Genomic DNA, 17,896 nt, shown 5'->3' on the forward strand with positions numbered 1-17,896 from the left:
GGATGAGCTCCAGAGGGCCCTTCCAACCCCTGCCATTCTGGGATTCTGTGATTTTGTGATATGGTGTCTGCTGGGTGGGGTGGGAGCCGTGAGGCAGCTCCACCACCGCCATGCTGCGTGGGTTCAGGTTCAGGTTTGGGAAGTAGGTCTGGGTCTAGGTTTGGGCCTGGGTTTGGATTTGGGTCTACATTTGTGTCTAGTTCTGGATCTAGTTCTGGGTAGGGGACTAGGTTTTGGTCTAGGTTTGGGTTGGGTCTAGTTCTGGGTCTGGGACTAGTTTTGAGTATGGGTTTGGGTTAGGGTCTGGGTCTATTATGGGTGAAGGACTAGGCTTGGGCCTGGGTTTGGGCCTGAATGTAGGTTTGTGTCGTGGTCTCGGTGTTGGTTTATATTTAGACCTAGGTCCGAGCCCGCGACAGGTGGGACCCACTCCCGCCGTTGGGCGGCGTAACCCCTTTAAGACGATCCCGTCGCGCGCTCCAGCCGACCGGCCGGCCTTTCGCGCAGCACGTGACGGCGGTGCCGCGGCCTGGCGCACGCGCACGGGGGCGGCAGGCGGGAGGCCGCCAAGATGGCGGCGGCGGCAGCCGTGGCCGGGCGGGGAGCGCTGAGGGGGCCGCTGGGGACGCCGCCGCCCGTCCTCCGCAGGGGCCTGGCCACGCCGTCGGGCCCGCGGAGCGTCCGCCAGCTGAGGGAGGCCGAGGAGGCCGCCCCCATCTTCCAGTACGCGGGGAAGTCGGCCAGGCGGAAGGACCGCGTCTTCGTCTGGGGCTTCTGCTACTCGGGTGCCCTGGGCGTCCCCAGCTTCGTGAGGCCGGACGCGGGCTGGAAGAAGCCGCGGCGGATCCAACCCACGCCCTACCGGCTGGAGACGGCGGAGAAGGTGGGCCGGGGTCGGCGGCCGGTGCGTGCTGGGGGCAGCGGTAGCCGGCCTTCCCCAACGCCTCCGCCTACCCACACACGCCTCCGCCTGCTCACGCACCTCTGAAAGCGGCCCTGAAAGGCTAACTAACCTGATTCAGAGACTTTGAGGTGACTGAGGAATAGTGTGGCCAGCAGGAGCCGGGCAGGGATGGGGCCCCTGTGCTCGGCCCTGGGGAGGCCCCACCTCGAATGCTGGGCTCAGGTTTGGGCCCCTCGGGACAAGAAGGGCCTTGAGGGGCTGGAGCGTGTCCAGAGAAGGGCAGCGGGGCTGGGGCAGGGTCTGGAGCACAAGTGTGCTGGGGGGCGGCTGGGGGAGCTGGGGGGGTTTAGCCTGGAGAAGAGGGGGCTGAGGGGAGCCCTTCTCGCTCTCTGCAGCTGCCTGAGAGGGGCTGGAGTGAGGGGGGGGCTGGTCTCTGCTCCCAGATAACAAGCATAGGATGAGAGGAAACGGCCTCAAGCTGTGTCGGGAGGTTTAGGCTGGATATTAGGAGAAACGTCTTTACTGCAAGAGTGGTCAGGCATTGGAAGAGGTGGTGGAGTCCCCAGCCCTGGAGGTGTTCAAAAAAGGTGTAGACATGGCACTTCAGGGCATGGTTTAGGAGGCTGGGGGGTGTTGGTTTGATGGTTGTACTTGACCTTGGAGGTCTTTTCCAACCTTAATAGTTCTGTGATCCGTTTTTGTAATTGATAGCGTTATTCATCAGGATGAATTTTGGCATAACTACAGTAGCATACTGTATATATGTAGGTATATATAGAATGCGTATATATTCTACATAAAATGTATATCTATAATCTTTTGTCAGAGCCATAAGGGACCAAGAGTGTGAAAAACATTTATCAGAGAGGTAGGGCCTTGTTTTCAGTGCCTTTCCTGGCTACTTTCAGCTTCATCAAGAAAAAAGAAACAGGAAGTTCCGCCTAAACATGAGACAAAAACTTTTCTACTGTGCGGGTGCCAGAGCAGGGGCACAGGCTGCCCAGAGAGGCTGTGGGGTCCCTTCCCTGGAGACATTCACCCCCCGCCTGGACGCGGCCCTGTGCCCCTGCTCTGGGTGTGCCTGCTCCAGCAGGAGGTGGGATGGGATGAGCTCCAGTGGGCCCTGGCATTCTATGATTTTGTGAGTCTGCTAAATTGGAAGCTTGTACTGAAAGTCATGTTACTTTTCTATGTGTTTCAAACATCATGCTCTGCTGTCCAGCTCAAAGAAGGTCAGAGCTGTTTTACTGGGCTTTTTTTTTTTTTTGGCAAAAGAAGTAAAGCAGGAGAATGTTAATCTCTTAATATTTCTTTGTGGTTTATTTGTTGTTGTTTTTTTTTTCATGTACTCCTGATGCAGGTCAGCATATAGGTCTTCCTGTTGTCTTTGAATCAGTCCAAAATAATACAAAAAAGTAGTAGTATGCAAACAAAAACAAAACTCTAGAGTGGTAATGTTAGGCTTGCGTTTATACCCTTGTGCTTATCACTGTAGAGCGTTTCTGCAGTTTTGTGAAGACTGCATGTACTGTGAATTTGGATATGGATCATGAAGGAGGAATGTTGATCAACAAATAGTATGGGGTGAAACTTGTTTTTCTATGCCATAGTTTGTAACTTTGTTTCTCTTCAAAGATATCGTCTGCTGCCTGTGGTTATGGATTCACGCTGCTGTCCTCTAAGACCACGGACATCACCAAAGTGTGGGGCATGGGGTTGAACAAGGATTCCCAGCTTGGATTTCAGAGAAGCGTAAGAGATCGAAGTAAGGATTGAGGTGGTGTAAGGGCTTACAGGGCAGCACTACAGGATACATGTGATGTGGGAAACTTCAGGTTAGAAGGCATTAAAAAATGTCCAGAAGGCTTTGATGCAGAGGCTATGCCTTTTTTTAAATTTTTCTTTCTTTTTAAAAATAGGTTTTTTTTAAGAACTTGGCTATGTTTTTGCACTTGGCTATGTTTGTGCATGGTTTGTAACTGATCAAGGTATGCATTTGTTCTGTGCAGTGCGCTTACGTTCTTGCCTGGATGTAATTAAAAACTGAGTAACTTCATTCTTAATAAATGTGTGTGTGTTGGTTAAGGTGTTGCTTTCAATCTCTGTGGTTTGATAGTAGACGATGTAGTGGGCTAGTTAATGAAATTATTTTGGCAAGGTGATTTGCTCACATCTGTTGCCTTTGCATCTATAAACTAATTTCCTTTCCCACAAGAGATCTTTTTATACAGTCAGTGGAATTTTGTGTGAGGCTGTAGGAGTGTTTTATTTTAATACCAAATTACAATTTGAAAGAAAAACATGGTGTTTGGTCATTCTGTTTTACACCAGGCTCTCAAATGCATTTATGATTTCTGTGCAGAACATTGCCACCTTCCACCTAAAACAGATATGAAAAACACAGACTTACTTCCCTGGCTGTCTCTTAACTGTTTGGAAACATTGTTCCATGTTAAAAGCAGATTTTCCTCTTTAATAGTGTACAAGAGCCTAATCCATTAAGGTATAGTGCATCTGATGTGGGCAAAAGATAAAACTTTGTGGAGAAGCAAAAGCAAATTGCTGCTACTGCGCAGAATGCTGGAGTTTACAGTGGTGCTGCTGTTGGGCACAGTTCCTAGCATACTGTGTAGATTTCCAAGAGCGTGTGTACGCGGTGAGTATGTGTGCTTAAACAGCAGCTACAAAATCAAGGGACTGTGGAAGCTTCCACTCACTTCTGCTTTTAAAAGTTTCAGCTCTTACTCTTTGTTCCGTAACTGTTGATGTCTCAGGAGTGTCCTGTCATTTTCTTGTTCTTCATCTGACCCACAGATTATTTTTGCCAGAGAATCCATAAGTAGGTTATGCAGTTCAGGCCCTTCTAAGCAAGGGAGCATTCAGTCTTCAATAGGATCTGTTGAAAGTGGTGTGCAGATCAGTGGGTCTGTTGCTGCTCCACATCTAACTTCCCACAGAGAAGCTTCCTGTTGGACATGCTGCTTGTTACTCAGTTTTACAAACTTACTTTGGTACATGCTACTTCTAACTCTGTGTCCCTGTAGATGGTTTGTTTCCAGGGGAATTTATAACCTTCTGACTTTGAGATGGTTGTTTTTCATACTCTAACTTGAGCTGTTTCTAAGCTAAACTCCTAATAACTCACTCTTGCCCTCCCCTGCCTCAGCCATCTTGTCTTTTCTCTAAAATCCCTCAGATATCAGTGGTGATATTGAGTTCATTACCACAGATCCCAGGAGCTTGTGACTCTGCTGGAAGGAAGAGGCGGAGGGGAGGAAAGGAGAGGGAGAGAGGAAAAGGTTTTATGCTTTGTGACTTCTATGTCTCTCCTAGATGGATGCAACCTCACTGCCTTTCTGTCCCTGTTATATTGCAAGGCAGGCTCCAGCCATTTGCAAGCGGGAATGTGATGCCTGTCCTCAAGTTCCATCAAGTAGTGTCTTAGTCTAAAAGGGTCTGCGTAGATTTTCTGGGGTTTGTTTGGTTTTGGGGTTGGTTTTTTTTTTTTTTCCAATCGAAGGCAGTGAGAACTAGTTAAAGCACTGCTCCATGTGAGCAGAGTACCGCTTTGGGTCCCTTGGGATTTGATTTCACTTGTTACAGTGGCTTTCTTTGATATCAAAGCTTTTTATCTTCCCTTAACCTTTTCCCTAGTACTGATTTATGTTTTTATGTTCTTTTTTTTTCCCCCTCTTTCCCAGTTGACTGTAACTAATCACATATTTTTCAAGTTACTAAATCTTCTTTTTCTAGTAAAGCTTGTGATTTTTTTTCATAAACCTTAGATCACATATCCCCTATGGAGCCATGCTAGCTAGTGTTTCTTGCGTTCCTTTTTTTCTGAAAAGACCTTTAGTCTACTGTTCTTTAAATATGAAGCCCAAAGACATTTTTGTTCACCTTTTGTGCTGTCTTTTTGTGATTGCTGCTATTGTACCTTGTTTGCAATATACCCCGTTGCACAGAGTACTTAGTTTGTGCTTAGCGTTAAGCTCACTGGTAATCCAACCTTATTCACCAAAGTGGTTGAACATGTGGCTCAGTAAAAGGCTGAAAGCCTCCATTTCACACTTCTGGCCACCTAAAGCCTTAATAATGTTCAGCTTCTAGGTATGGTGGATTTTTGATAAGGCAGTGGTTGTTGGCTTCAACCATTCCTATGGCTTTTTAACTTCCCCTCCAATGAATCCCAGTCAACCTTTTACTTGGGTTAGTGTCATGGCTTTCTAAAATATATCTGCTTTTGTAACAAAATGGAAGTGAGTGTGTATGTACAACAGGATTGGCAAATATGTGATGAATTTGCTTTGTGGAAGCTACTGACTTTTTAAATTTCTCTCTCTTCCTTAAGCTAAGGGCTATGAATATGTCTTGGAACCATCTCCAATTCCATTACCATTGGAGAAGCCGCAGCAAACTCGAGTCTTGCAGGTGTCCTGTGGGAGAGCACATTCCCTGATCCTGACAGACAACGAGGGAGGTATAGTATCGCTTGTGCTGGTGATGGGACGCCTGACTATGCTTTCATTAAAAGCTCTAGAAAAGATTGTCTTCTGTCCTTTAGAACTAGACCCCCAAATAGGCTGTTCTTACTATAAAGGTGATGCAGGTGGTGGTTGGCCTGTGTGGGGTTGCTGCTGGGAGGGAGAGCCCTGAGCTGATAATCATGTGTTGAGCTCTGCTTGGCTCAAGCTGTACATGAGTTGGAAGCTTTTTCACTACAAATATTGTAAAATACATATTATTTTTTTTTAAATCTAGCCCCAGGCCTCATGTAAGTGTAGCCTATTTGTCTTGTTCAGTCAGCCGTGTTTTTGAATTCAGTTTGAGATGGCTATGCCAATACTCCTCTGTTATTTTCCTCTTGAAGCCCTAGAGTGCTACATTCATAAAAGTGATTAATTAATAGGCCTTTATACAGAAGATCCTCAGTGTGAATTGGCTCTCCACGTCTCTGGGAATTCTCTGGTGCAGTGGCTTCAGTGCTGCGCTGGGCGATCCAGTGCTGCTTATCAGTGGGTGAGCTGGTTGGCTGGTTGGTTGATTTAATGCTCCTGTGGGAGCACTGATCTCTTTGAGTCTCCTTGGCAACGGCAGGATGAACTAGGCAATTACTGAAAAACAGCCAACAGGCTCCAGGTACTGCTACTGTGCCTACAACAATATTGCCAGGATATTGTTGACTAAAATGGATTCAGTCACTTGAATTTAAGTGAACTTCGGTTTGAAGAAAGCTTATGTCAATTTTTATGGTACTGTGTTCCACCTTTCGTACTGAGGACCGCGTGAAAATATTTTGTACCGGAAAAGAAGCTTTCAGGGGAATGGACAATAATAAAACTAGTGCATTTTATCGTTGCTTTTCAGTTTTTACCATGGGGAACAATTCTTATGGACAGTGTGGCCGGAAGGTTGTTGAAGATGAAACCTACAGGTGAGAATCCAAAGATCCTGAACTTCGTTAAGGTTAAAAACATAATTTCATGAAAACAACCCTACAGAAAAGCCTGGAGGTGGGCAAAATCTGGTAGTACAACGATGCCATTTAAGACTAAGGAGTCTGGGAACAGGCTTTTTTGCTGCAGACATTATATAAATGGCCTGGCTTTAAACCCAGGCTGGGCACGAGCGCTCTTCTGACCACGTTCACAAAAGACAGAAGGATGTCAGCATGTGACGGTGTTTGCAGGGCATAGTGTGAAAACCCAACATTCGTAAAGTGCTTGAGGTAATTGGCATTAGTAGTTGGTCTTTCTCCCCTTAGCTTCTCAGAGTGCTAGTGCTATTTCTGAGGGTGTTAGAAATGCCATTTAATAATGAAAGAGGCATCCTTTTGTTGAATCTGTTTGCTGTAACTGCCATTGAATCTGTAGTGCTTTTCCTTTATGGGGTTTTTGTGGGCCACACCAAAGCATATTCTCAAAATGCTCTCTAAGATGGTAGCGATGGAAGTGGATAGTGGGAATATGCTGGAAGTTACTAATTTCCTGGCTGGGCCTTGAAGAGATCTTGCTGATTGCTCTCTGTGATCCACAAGACTTGGCCTGTAGAGTTTAAGATGGTAGCGGTAATTTAGCTAGCTTTTTTTGGCCTTGATACTGGAAGTTCGTCATTTGATTGTTCAGAATTTCTGTTTTTGTGAAAGAATGAAATGGGTGTGAATGCTGCACTGCTCTGAGATTCCAATCTGGTTAATCTCTAGTGAAGTGTAGCGTTTATGTAGGTGCTGCAGTATTATCTAGTGCCTGTGCTCATTCCAGACTAGGGAACGTATTTGAGGATTGCTCCCACACCCAATTCCCATGAGAGGTTATATTTAAAAAGTGATAGTTCTTAACTTCTCAAATAAAAGAAGCAAAATTACCTTCCTTCTTTGTGCAGTAATTTTACGATGGAACTATGCTCTTTGAATATATAAGAGAACATGTGAAAGAATCTCTTTTCTTGGAATAACAAAGTGGCTTTCAGTAAAGGCAGGTCTACCTTCACGTTTTTCAGTTGCAGTCCTCTGAACTGTTGTGTTGCCTTTTCTCTTCTCGGTTGTTTTTTGGTGGTATCCAGTGACAGTCATCTAATACATCAGCTGAATGAGTTTGACAGCAGAGTTGTCCAGGTAAGAGGATCTTCTGAACCGAATTCTGAAGGTGAATTGAAAACTGGCTGAAAAGCTGAGCTCAGAGGGTGGCGTCTCCCTCCTTGGAGACATTCAAAAGCCATCTGGACGTAGTCCTGGACAACTGCCTGTAGGTGTCCCTGTGTGAGTGGAGGGGTTCGACCAGATGTTTTTCTGAGGTTCCTTCCAACCTCAACCAGTCTGTGATTCTGTAATGAAATAAAAAAATCATTATGCAAATCATTCAGTTGAAGCTCTTTAAAATGATGAGGTGATCTACTATATGGTTGCTTATAAAAAGCACAAGGTGGCATTTTGCTCCATGCCTGTGCAGAGCAGTTGCAACTGGCAGTGCAGGGTCTGAACTTACTGAAGTATTTGATTGGAATGACAATGCAGTGTTCGCTTGGTTCACTTCTAGGTAACACCTGCATGGCAGGGAAGTTGTTTTGATGCCTCATTTCTTCCTGTTCGGATTTCTTGCTCTTGTTCCCCTTTGGCACTTTTATATCAATTGAACTGTTTTATTTTGAATTTTGTCTTCCTCATTTCAATAGTGAGCTGTGAGACTGTCCACTTAGACTAGCCAGCATTTCCCTAGGGCAGGTTTCTAGGAGCGCAAGGGATCACAGGGCAGCATAAATGCCACGGAGTGTGCACACGGCTGCAGTATTTCCAGGCACAGGCGCAGTTCCCTAGTACGTCTGTGCCACTGTAGTGGTACTGTGTGGCCAAACATTGCTCTTGTTCCATGCAGCATCCTAGAAAGCAAGGGTCGCTTACTTAGGTCCATGTGATGAATACGCTGTGGTACATCCGAATGATGTTTTGAATTAGGCTTGTGAACTTTTATTTGGATTTTTCGTTATTTTGCTTTTCAAGTGGGTTGAATAATTGGTATCTGTTTGTACTTTGATGACAGCAGTTATGTGCTTAATATTCTTGGTAGTCAACCTCTTCACTTGTGGATCAAATCCCTTTAGTCTTTGGCTAATCTTCAGTGCCTGCTTTTGAAGATCTTGGCTTTAATTCATGCCAAGCCTGTGGCAGACATGATTGCTAGTTCAACATAAATGTCAATTTGAGAACAGATATGTTCCTAGAGCACTTACATGGCAAGGAATCAATAGCAGTTTGTGGAGCCATGTGGTAGCACTCTGGGAAGGGAGATCTCATATTTACTGTTTGCTGTTTTATTGTGTTGCACTGCTGAATTGAGCTCTCTGTTAACTAGGCCTTGGTTTGGATCTCGGAAGAAATCCACTGCAGCGTCACTTTCCACAAAGAAAATTCTGCTGTTTTCTGTGCTGTATCACACTGTTCTTAGCTTTTTCCTGTCTGTAGAGCCATTTGATCTGGAGAGAAAGGTCAAAATCTGAGCTGATGGGCATTGTAGGGTTTGATTGCTCAATTTGTCTGCCAGTAATGCTTCATTAAATCAGTTCTGAACACTTGACCTTTCCTGACCGGCTCTGACTTTCTGTTTGCTTGCAGGTTGTGTGTGGGCAGGACCACAGTCTGTTTAGAACCAAGAAGGGTACGCTCTACGCGTGCGGATGGGGAGCTGATGGGCAAACAGGTAGGAGCTCAGCTAAGCTTGCACTTCAGTGAATTGATGACTTGTCATGGTATTAGCTGGGATAGAGCTAATTTTCTTCACTGCAGCTGGCCTAATGCTATGCTTTGGACTTAGTATGAAACCAATGTTGATAACACACCGATGCTTTGGTTGTTGCTGGGTATTGCTTGTACTAGTCAAGGACATTTTTAGCTTCCCATGCTCTGCTGGGGGCACAAGAAGCCGGGAGGGGAGAGGACACAGCTAAGACAGCAGATTCAAACTGGCCAAAGGGATATTCCATATCATGTGACGTCATGCCCAGTGTATTAACTGGGGGGAGCCGGCTGTGGGGGGAGCAATTGCGGCTTGGAGACCAACAGCGTCAGTCGGCGGGTGGTGAGTGGTTGTATCACTTGTGTGGATTTTTGTTTTTTCTTCCTCCCAAGTGTTCATCTCTCTCTTCCTCTCTCTCATTATTTTCTTTTTCATTAGATTATTATTATTATTACTGTTTTATTTTAGTTATTAAACTGTTCTTATCTCAACTGCAAGTTTTCTTACTTTGGCCCTTCTGATTCTCTCCCCCATCCCACGGGTGGAGGGAGGGAGTGAGCAGCTGTGTGGTATTTAGTTGCTGACTGGGGCTAAACCACAGCATGACTATAGCAAGCTGTCCTAATTCAGAGCTTGTGATGTATGTTTGTCTTGCATGTGTGGACAGAAAGGGGCCGCTGTATTTCTGGCTGTGTGCAGATTTGTCATCATGTTCTCTGTGTGCAACCAAACTAAGATAAACCAGTTCATTTTCAGAGGTGCTTTAGGTGCCATGCTGGGCAATCCAAGCATGCAGTCTGAGGAGAATGCGTCTGCAGCTTGAAGTTTGTGAGGGTATGTGGAAGTGTCATGGGAAGGTTCTGTGCGGGTTTTGCTTCCCGATTCTCAGTTCAGGGTCTGTTTTGCTTCTTGCTCATTTTGAACTGCCAGAGACCTTTGGCAGCTACTGCTGTCTTAGCATGGGATCTTTGGCCAGGCCCTTGTCCTGGTGACTTTTGCTGTCAGAGGACTTTCAGTCCTTCCTACTGTTTAGTTCTTCTGTTCCTGAAGCTGGGTTCTGCCTGTGGTTCTCCTGAGTGGATGAACTGTAGCTCTTCTTGTTTGTCATCTACATTCTGGCCTCTTGTCCAGACAGCTCTTTCTCATGTAGTGTGCGTGCTTCCTAGCCTCTTTTGCCTCTTCACTGGCTGTTGTCTAAACTGATTGCAGTGTGTTGTCACTCCTGGCTCTCCTTGCAGAAGGCAGGATGCAGCTGGTTTGTGAAACTTCACCTCTGGGATGGCTGCCTGGAGTTACTGCTCTCTCAAACACTTTAGTCCATGTAGACAAGAGAGATGAGGACCTAGACTGTTTTCCAGATGTGATTGTATAAAGTTGTTTGGTGCTCTAGAGGGGTAGCTTTGGCTAGTAGAACTGGTATTTGTGGCTGCATGTCCATTGAAGCTGGTAGTTGAGAGATGGACAGAAGGATTTCTTTTGGAAGGAGGGCGATTGAGTTATAACATGACAAAATGGTCCTATGTAGGCATGAGAAGTGTGTCTGGAAGAAAATTCCTCATCATCTCTCTACTTTTTTCCTTTCAGGTCTTGGACACTACAACATCACCAGCGTTCCTACCAAGCTACATGGTGACATTGCTGGGGTAAACATTATCCAGGTCTCTTCCTATGGAGACTGTTGTCTGGCTGTTTCAGATGAAGGAGACATCTTTGGTTGGGGAAATTCAGAATACTTGCAGTTGGCCTCTGTCACAGAAACAACACAGGTCAGTTGGCCTGGGGGCGTGTTTTCACATGTTTCTGTTGACCACCTGCACATAGCATTAAAAATTACACACTTCTGTCTGCTCTGGGTTCTTTTGACAGCAGTATAAGTCAATATAAACTAACACTACTAGCAGGCTGGTTTTACCTATGCTTACAAAACCAGCCTGTCTGAAATGGCTGTATAGCTTTAGGGCAGTACATTTCCCAGCTATTGATAGGCAAAGGCTTTGGTCACCTCACCCCAGCTTGTTAGTCTGTTGTAAAGGAAGAGTGCACCCCATGCTCTCCTTTCCCCATCCCATGGACTTTGCATTAAACTGAGATCCAGCTTCAGTGCTTGTGCTGGTTCCAGGACAGGAATTAGTCTCTTTGCTGGCTAATTTAGAATTCCGAGTGGTCCTGCCTTGAGCATGGTGCTGGTCCAGATGACCCTTGGAAGACCCCTGTGTTGGTGAATTTTTCATGAACAACCTTAGTAGGTTTATAGCTGAGTCCTGAACAAATCCCAGTGTCTCACAGCTAAAAGTTTTTTGAAGCAAATTTATGTGGGGTAAAAATACAGTGCTGACTTGCCACTAAGCACTGTAGTACTGAGGTAATTAGGCAGATGGCCTCCTCTTACAGTTAGTGTAGGAAATGGAGTCAGGGAATTAATACTCAGGCTATTCTTGGCAGGAGGCTAAGAGCAGACAGTTGCATTAGTGTGGCTTTAGTGAAATCTGTACCTTTTGTTTCCCATGCCTCTCCTGATATATCCTTTTAATGTAGGGCTAATTACTGAGACCCGTAAGGCCTGAAGACAGTGACCAGGTTAAGTAGCATAGTAGTTTCCTGGCTGGGTGCTCGATGGAGGCTGGAGGGGTCTGAAATGGACGAGTGGCATGTTTGCCAAAGTGGGAGTTTTAGGTACAGTATAGATAAAAGTCCAAACTGTGGAACAGCAGAGCTGGATATTATCTGGAAATCTGAGGTCACTGGTTACATGTGTCAAGCCCTGTAGGTTTCTGGTGTATTGAACTGTACCAAATAAGAGTGATTTTCATTGAGTGATTTTTCCCTAGTATGTACAGAAAAGCCACCCCAGACCAAATTTTAATGATCTTGTCCATTGTGAAAACTTGCCGTTGTGCTCACCTACTGGCTTTCCCATTGTGTCTAACTTACAGAGCCAGGGATATAAGCAGACATTAAGCATTCCCAGCTTTATTGCCATGCATGTAAGCTTTTCAGTGGGTAACTTTTCCCACTTTGTCTCCACGTTCAGCCTTAATGAATTTCATGTAGCTTTTTTAATCTTGGGACTGGCATTCGTTCCGTTATTCCGTTATTGTGTCCAGTTTATTACCTTGTCTCTAATGACTCTCTTGCAACCTCATACAGGTCAATGTTCCCAGACATTTGCCGTTCAAGATTGGGAAGATAAAGGAGGCTGCATGTGGAGGGACTGGCAATGTTGTGCTGACAGGTGAGATTGCTTTTCCAATCATCCTCTTTAGTGCAAGGCTGTGCAGCAGGTGGTTTGTAACATGATGGAGCATCTTGTTCACTGGAAAGAGGGAAGTACTGTCTGTTAGGAGGAGAGCTGGGAAACTGAGAAACCTGTGATTTCAGAATGTACTACGGGAGTTCTTTGCACTAGCTGCAGAGCATTGCTGCCAGTGTGTGCTGTTGAGAGCACTTATGCTAACTGTAACAAGGGCATGGCCTCTGCTTGCTGTTCCGATCCCTTGTTTGTTGATGACACAGGCCATGTGTGGCCTATGATGAAGATGGATATAGGGAGGAACACTTGAGAGAAAGAGCAGCCCTTCAGACTCATTATAAATCTGACATGCAAATAAATCTTGATAAACTAGGCTGGAAATTAGAGAGTTCTGAGAACAGCGAAACTCTGCAGCAGGCTTCTTAGCGAATGCTGCTTTGGACTGCCAGCAGCCAGGGAAGCACAGCTTGAAAGTCACGGAATAAAGGAGTGAGGGAAAGGATTGTACTAGTTTTATGAGGGATCGTCTCAAGAAAGGCATTCGTATACCTGGTTGTAGTTGCTGTGATGACGAGACATTTGAGATTCTAGCGTGAAGGGAGCAGCGGTAGCAGGCATAGCAACTTACTCTTGTCTTATGCTGTCCAACTGCTGCCTTTCCCAGGCACCCAACTTAAGGCAGAATGCCAGGCAGAGCAACTAGCCTACCACTGGTTTGGCCATGCCTCAAAGGAAAAAGAGGTGGTAATAAAACTGACTGACGGAGGCAGAGGATGAATGTAAGCTGAAGTAGTTTATCCAGCCCACACTGGCATGTTTTCCCCATGAAGGTTTTGCCTGTGAAGATTGGTCTGCTTGCACACCTTAGGTAAAAATTAAGGCATTTGAATGGGGATGCATTGTTTGCTACTTTTCAATAATCAAAAGGTGCTAGACTGCTCTGGGAGAACAGCAAATATCCTTTGGGATCTGATTAACTTGGGATCATGGCATGAATTTCACAAGCACAGGCTTTCTTACAGAATGTGTTCTTATTGTATTACAGAAGAAGGAAATGTTTTTGTCTGGGGATATGGAATTCTTGGGAAAGGCCCAAGCATAATAGAGACAGCAGTGCCAGAGATGATCCCACCCAGCCTTTTTGGCTGGTCAGTCTTCAATCCGGATGTCCGTGTTGCTCATGTTCGCTGTGGACTCAGCCAGTTTGCGGCACTTACAAGTAAGTTTCTAGTCCTACTGTCACAGAGAAGTCATGTGGGCAGTCGGGGAAAAAAAACCAAACCAAAAAAGTGCCCATCTTTCTTTAAACTTAAAGCATGCTGGAATGCAACAGGAGGGGCGGACAGCATATTTATAGGCGTCAGCACGGTTTCTAACATAAGTACTGCACTAACTTATGCTTTAATTAAGAAAGTGTTATTCTCCTAAAGCAAACAAAAAAAATCCTCTCAAACAGGAAACCTGGGAAAGTTTTTTTTCATGTCCTTGTACAGAATAAGTCAGTCAGTTGCACTTTACAAGCAGCAGGAATTTGTGATAAATGAACAAACTAAAACTGAGTCTAAATTGGAGCTAGATGTCAGGGTTTCTTGGCCTTTCTAACGAATTCAGTTAGCAATCTGAGGTAGGAAGACCTACACATTTAACATGCAAAGGGTATGATACTCTGGTATGTACACCCTGTACTTGATACCAAGTCTTTAAAAGGAAGTTTTGAATTTGAAAGTCACTTAAACATGGGCAGCAGAGGGCAGCAGCACAGAAAACCCACATACTTGGTAGCAAAATTAAGAGCTTACTAAGAAAAGTGTCAGGTGCCAACGTGCTCCATCCTTCCTGGGGCGGTGGTATGCGTGGTGCTATCAGTCAGGTTTCTCCCCCTGGTGTTCAGGAAGCGTTAGAAACTGTGTTCCAATTAAATTGTACTTACATTATAGATCATGTTTTGGTCGCCTCTGCTGTGGGGCTGATCTAAACACTTCTAAAATCTACATATTTTGCTGAGGGGCTTAAAACTGTTCAGCTCTGTTGAACAAAGTTTTTTTCCTTTTCCCCAGTTGTGATTAGAAGGTCACTTCTGTCAGGGGGCTGAATGACCAGTCCCCAGGTGATGGCATTTGCAGTGCTGATAGCTGATGTGGGTCAGCTGTAATTGTCTGACTTCCACCACAAATGATTCCCTGGAATCTCTTCTGCTGCACTCTTTCTTCAGATAAAGTTCCAAAGCAAGAGGTGTAAGAGGGGGACGCAAAGGCTTGTGCCCAGAACTTGCTGCTTGTCCTGCTCGTTGGGCATCATTTTCCCCAAGCACAAGTACATTTATTACACTTGGAACTAAAGTCTATGGCTTTCATACTGCATGTATAACCCTTTATACTTCCAGAAGCACTGTAGCCACACTTGCCAGCATCACAAATAGAATTCTTCCTTTTCAATAACTAAGCCATATTTTTTAATTCTTTTTCCTGTATAGACAGAGGAGAACTGTTTGTATGGGGCAAGAATCTAAGAGGGTGTCTGGGAATTGGAAGAATGGAAGACCAGTATTTCCCATGGAGGGTAAGGATGGTAGTATTAAGGCCAAGAGTATATTCTTTAGCTAGTCTTTGTTATTCCGAGGGCAGGAAACATCATATGCTGCGTAGTTTTGTTGAGTAATTTTGTAAGAAGCGGAATCCTAAGATGTCTGTAGAACTGCTTTGTTTTCCAGAGATCCTTGCCTAGCCTGCTTAGGGAAGGAGGTATTCAGTAAACCTTTTGAGTCTTCTGGTTCTGCTATTTCAGTAGAGATTTCAGATCCCAAAGTAAACCCTGATGCTGTGCCATCGCTTCTGAACAGTTCTTTTCTTCCTGTTCAGTCTTCTACCTGCTACCCCTTACTGCCTCTTCCCTTCTAACCCACACTTCACTTTTGTATGTGCTGCAAAGAAAACCACCAGTATTGGTCATCTGTGACCCAAAGGACTTGCATTACATGTCTAAATTGGGTGAACATTTTTGTTGCAGTGGTCAGACTGTAGTGGCAGCAGGTCCACACAGCAGTGGGCTGCCTTCCCCTGCGCCTCTTCCAAGTCAAGCAGCTCTGGTGGTGGGTCACTGGACTGTCTGTGTAGTTACAGTAGAATATCCTTAGCCACCAAACTGTTTTCATAGCTGTTCTGCAACGCTTCCAGTTCCACTCCCTTCTCTCAGATGGCTCTGAGAGCCAGACTCTGGGTGTAGAAGAGTCTTTGGCTCTGGAGTTCAGCCCTCAGCCTAACAGATGTTCCCAGTCTCCATGAAGGCCAAGTAGGAGAGGAGGGAGGCAATCAGTTGGACCACCCTGGAGTCCTTTTCCATGTGTCTGAACTTGCAGTAGATGTGTTTCTTTGGCATGCTTTCTCCTCCTTTTAAAAAAATGAACAAAAAAGACCAACTCTGGAGCATTTGCCTGAAATCACACTGCTGTGGCTGAGCAGAGTCTCTGAATTCACCAAGCGTGGCATGTCCACATTTCCCTAAGTGTGGACACAGGATTATTCTCTCTCGAGCAGCCAGCTCCTGTCTGGCATTGCTACAGCAGTGCACCAAAACAAGGGCAGTTACCAGGGTACTTGTCTGTGACCTGCTGCCCTAGAACTGGCCATCTCTCCTCTCCCTTAGCTCTAAGGAAGAGCTTCCACTTGTAGCCTCTGCTTTCCTTGAATCTGAAGTCAACTTTAAGTGAAAGAGCTATAAATACAGTAGTGAGTGAGCTGCATCTGCTTAGCATCAAAGCAAAAACTGCCTTAGGCTGGGCTGAGCTTTTGCCTCGTTCCAGTCCTTGCTGATGAGAGAAGAGGCAAATCCTTGTGGTGCTTGGGCAGATCGTCTTTCTGCTGCTGGGATTACTCTGTTCGGTCGTGCTGTTTCTGCTGCTGAACAGATGGGCTGAGGCTACAGTCTCCTCACTGTCTGCTAGTCAGACCTCTCTCTCTGTCCTTCCAAAGGCTTACGTGCCTCTGTGAAGGGAGAGAGGGAATATTTCACAGCTCAGTGCACAAGCATGTCTGGTGCTGAATCTTGCTTTCTCTGGGTTTTCAAGATGGGACTTCCATACGTACAAGTTCCGATGAAACCAACTGGCAAGTTAAGCAGAAGGAGGATGAGAAATAGGAAATACCAGGTGCAAAGTACCAGCCTGAGAAATAATCCGCTCTTGTGTGTCTGACCCAGGTGACTGTACCCGGTGAGGTGGTGGATGTTGCCTGTGGAGTTGATCATATGGTAAGCATGGTTAAGTCTTTCACCTAGTGATATTGCTGGGCCTCAGCGCTGTGTGAAGATGAGGGGACTTGGCGACAAGCTTCTTGGAAAGGAAGACTTATTCCGTGAAGCCAAGCAAGAAACGACTGTGAGCAGAGACAGCCATAGCTGTGCCTGGGTGTGTTGCCATCTCTGCACCACTGAAACACTCTGGCCTGGCTGCAGGAGCAATGTACATTCCCTGAGGAGAGTGGACATGCAGGGAGTGCGCTGGCTGGTTCATGATGAGCTCCCACGTAGCCTGAGGCCCAGCCCACAGCTGGTGAGGCCCTCGTGTGTGTAAGGATGAAAAGCATCTTCCTCAGGGAAAACTGGCACAAGGTGAAAGCTGTAGCAAGGGACATTCATTGGATGCTTTCCTGGGCACCAGCTCTGGGGTCAGCCAAACTGTCTCTCAAGGGAAAGGGTTTTTTAATAACTATTTCTTCTTATGTGGAAGAGAAGTCATGCTGGCTGTTGGCAGTGTCCGCCACCGGCTGCGCTCTGCTCGGGCTGCTCTTCCTTGCGGAAGCTGGAGGTGGCCAGGGGTTTGGAGGTAGTGGTGCGCTAGCAGGGGAAGGAGTGTTAGTGGGCAAGAGGCAGAGCCTTGTTTCTTGGTACTTTCTTAGCAGAGAAGTTGCGGTGAGTGCGTTTAGGACACAGTAGGCTGCTGGAGGTGGGGTGCAACAGCTGTGTGTACCTGTAGCAGGCACTTCCCAAATCTCATACTGAAGTGTGGGAAACTGCCTCCTGTGAAATACTCCAAACATCAGGCAGAGTTGTATCATTTTTTTTGTGTGGGGGATACTTCTACTGTGTAAATTATTTTGGCAAAAATCCAAGCTGTAATGTTTTTAATAAAGTGGTAATGGAAATACTCTTGAGCTTGACTTCACATGCGGGCTGCTCCGTCTTGCACTCGGCTTTTAAACTTAAGCATTTCGGTTCACAGCGGTGTGACGGGAGGCCTCTTTTGTCAGCTGCAACGCCTCTGCACCTGCAGGACTGATCTGTTGTAGGCAGGCACTGTGTCCCAGGGGACACCACATACTCCCATTTTGGCTCCATTATCTGTAATTCTATATTGAATCTATGTTGCGTAATTACCAAAACTTAGGGGCTAAACTCTACCTTGATGAAGTAAGTCTTAAAGGACTTTGCATAAAATATAGAAGTGAAACAAAGTACACAGAAGTAGAGAGAGCTATGTGAGTTGTTAACATTGCAGTGTAACTGGTGTTGCTGTGGTGG

At 45.7% G+C, this 17,896-nt stretch overlaps 1 protein-coding gene across 1 annotated transcript; it reads left to right on the plus strand.

Annotated features, from left to right (window-relative positions):
• The first annotated feature begins 538 nt into the window (after positions 1-538).
• On the plus strand, positions 539-17,522 carry RCC1L (RCC1 like). The gene is made up of 11 exons (XM_064467639.1): positions 539-883; positions 2,540-2,669; positions 5,256-5,384; positions 6,272-6,338; positions 7,466-7,517; positions 9,012-9,096; positions 10,717-10,898; positions 12,280-12,364; positions 13,428-13,601; positions 14,856-14,941; positions 16,577-17,522. The coding sequence occupies exons 1-11, from the start codon at positions 572-574 to the stop codon at positions 16,652-16,654; spliced, it is 1,380 nt and encodes a 459-aa protein (XP_064323709.1). The 5' UTR covers positions 539-571; the 3' UTR covers positions 16,655-17,522.
• The last annotated feature ends 374 nt before the right edge of the window (positions 17,523-17,896 follow it).

This window comes from Phalacrocorax carbo, chromosome 17 (genome assembly GCF_963921805.1).
Source record: "Phalacrocorax carbo chromosome 17, bPhaCar2.1, whole genome shotgun sequence".
NCBI classification, from domain to species: domain Eukaryota; kingdom Metazoa; phylum Chordata; class Aves; order Suliformes; family Phalacrocoracidae; genus Phalacrocorax; species Phalacrocorax carbo.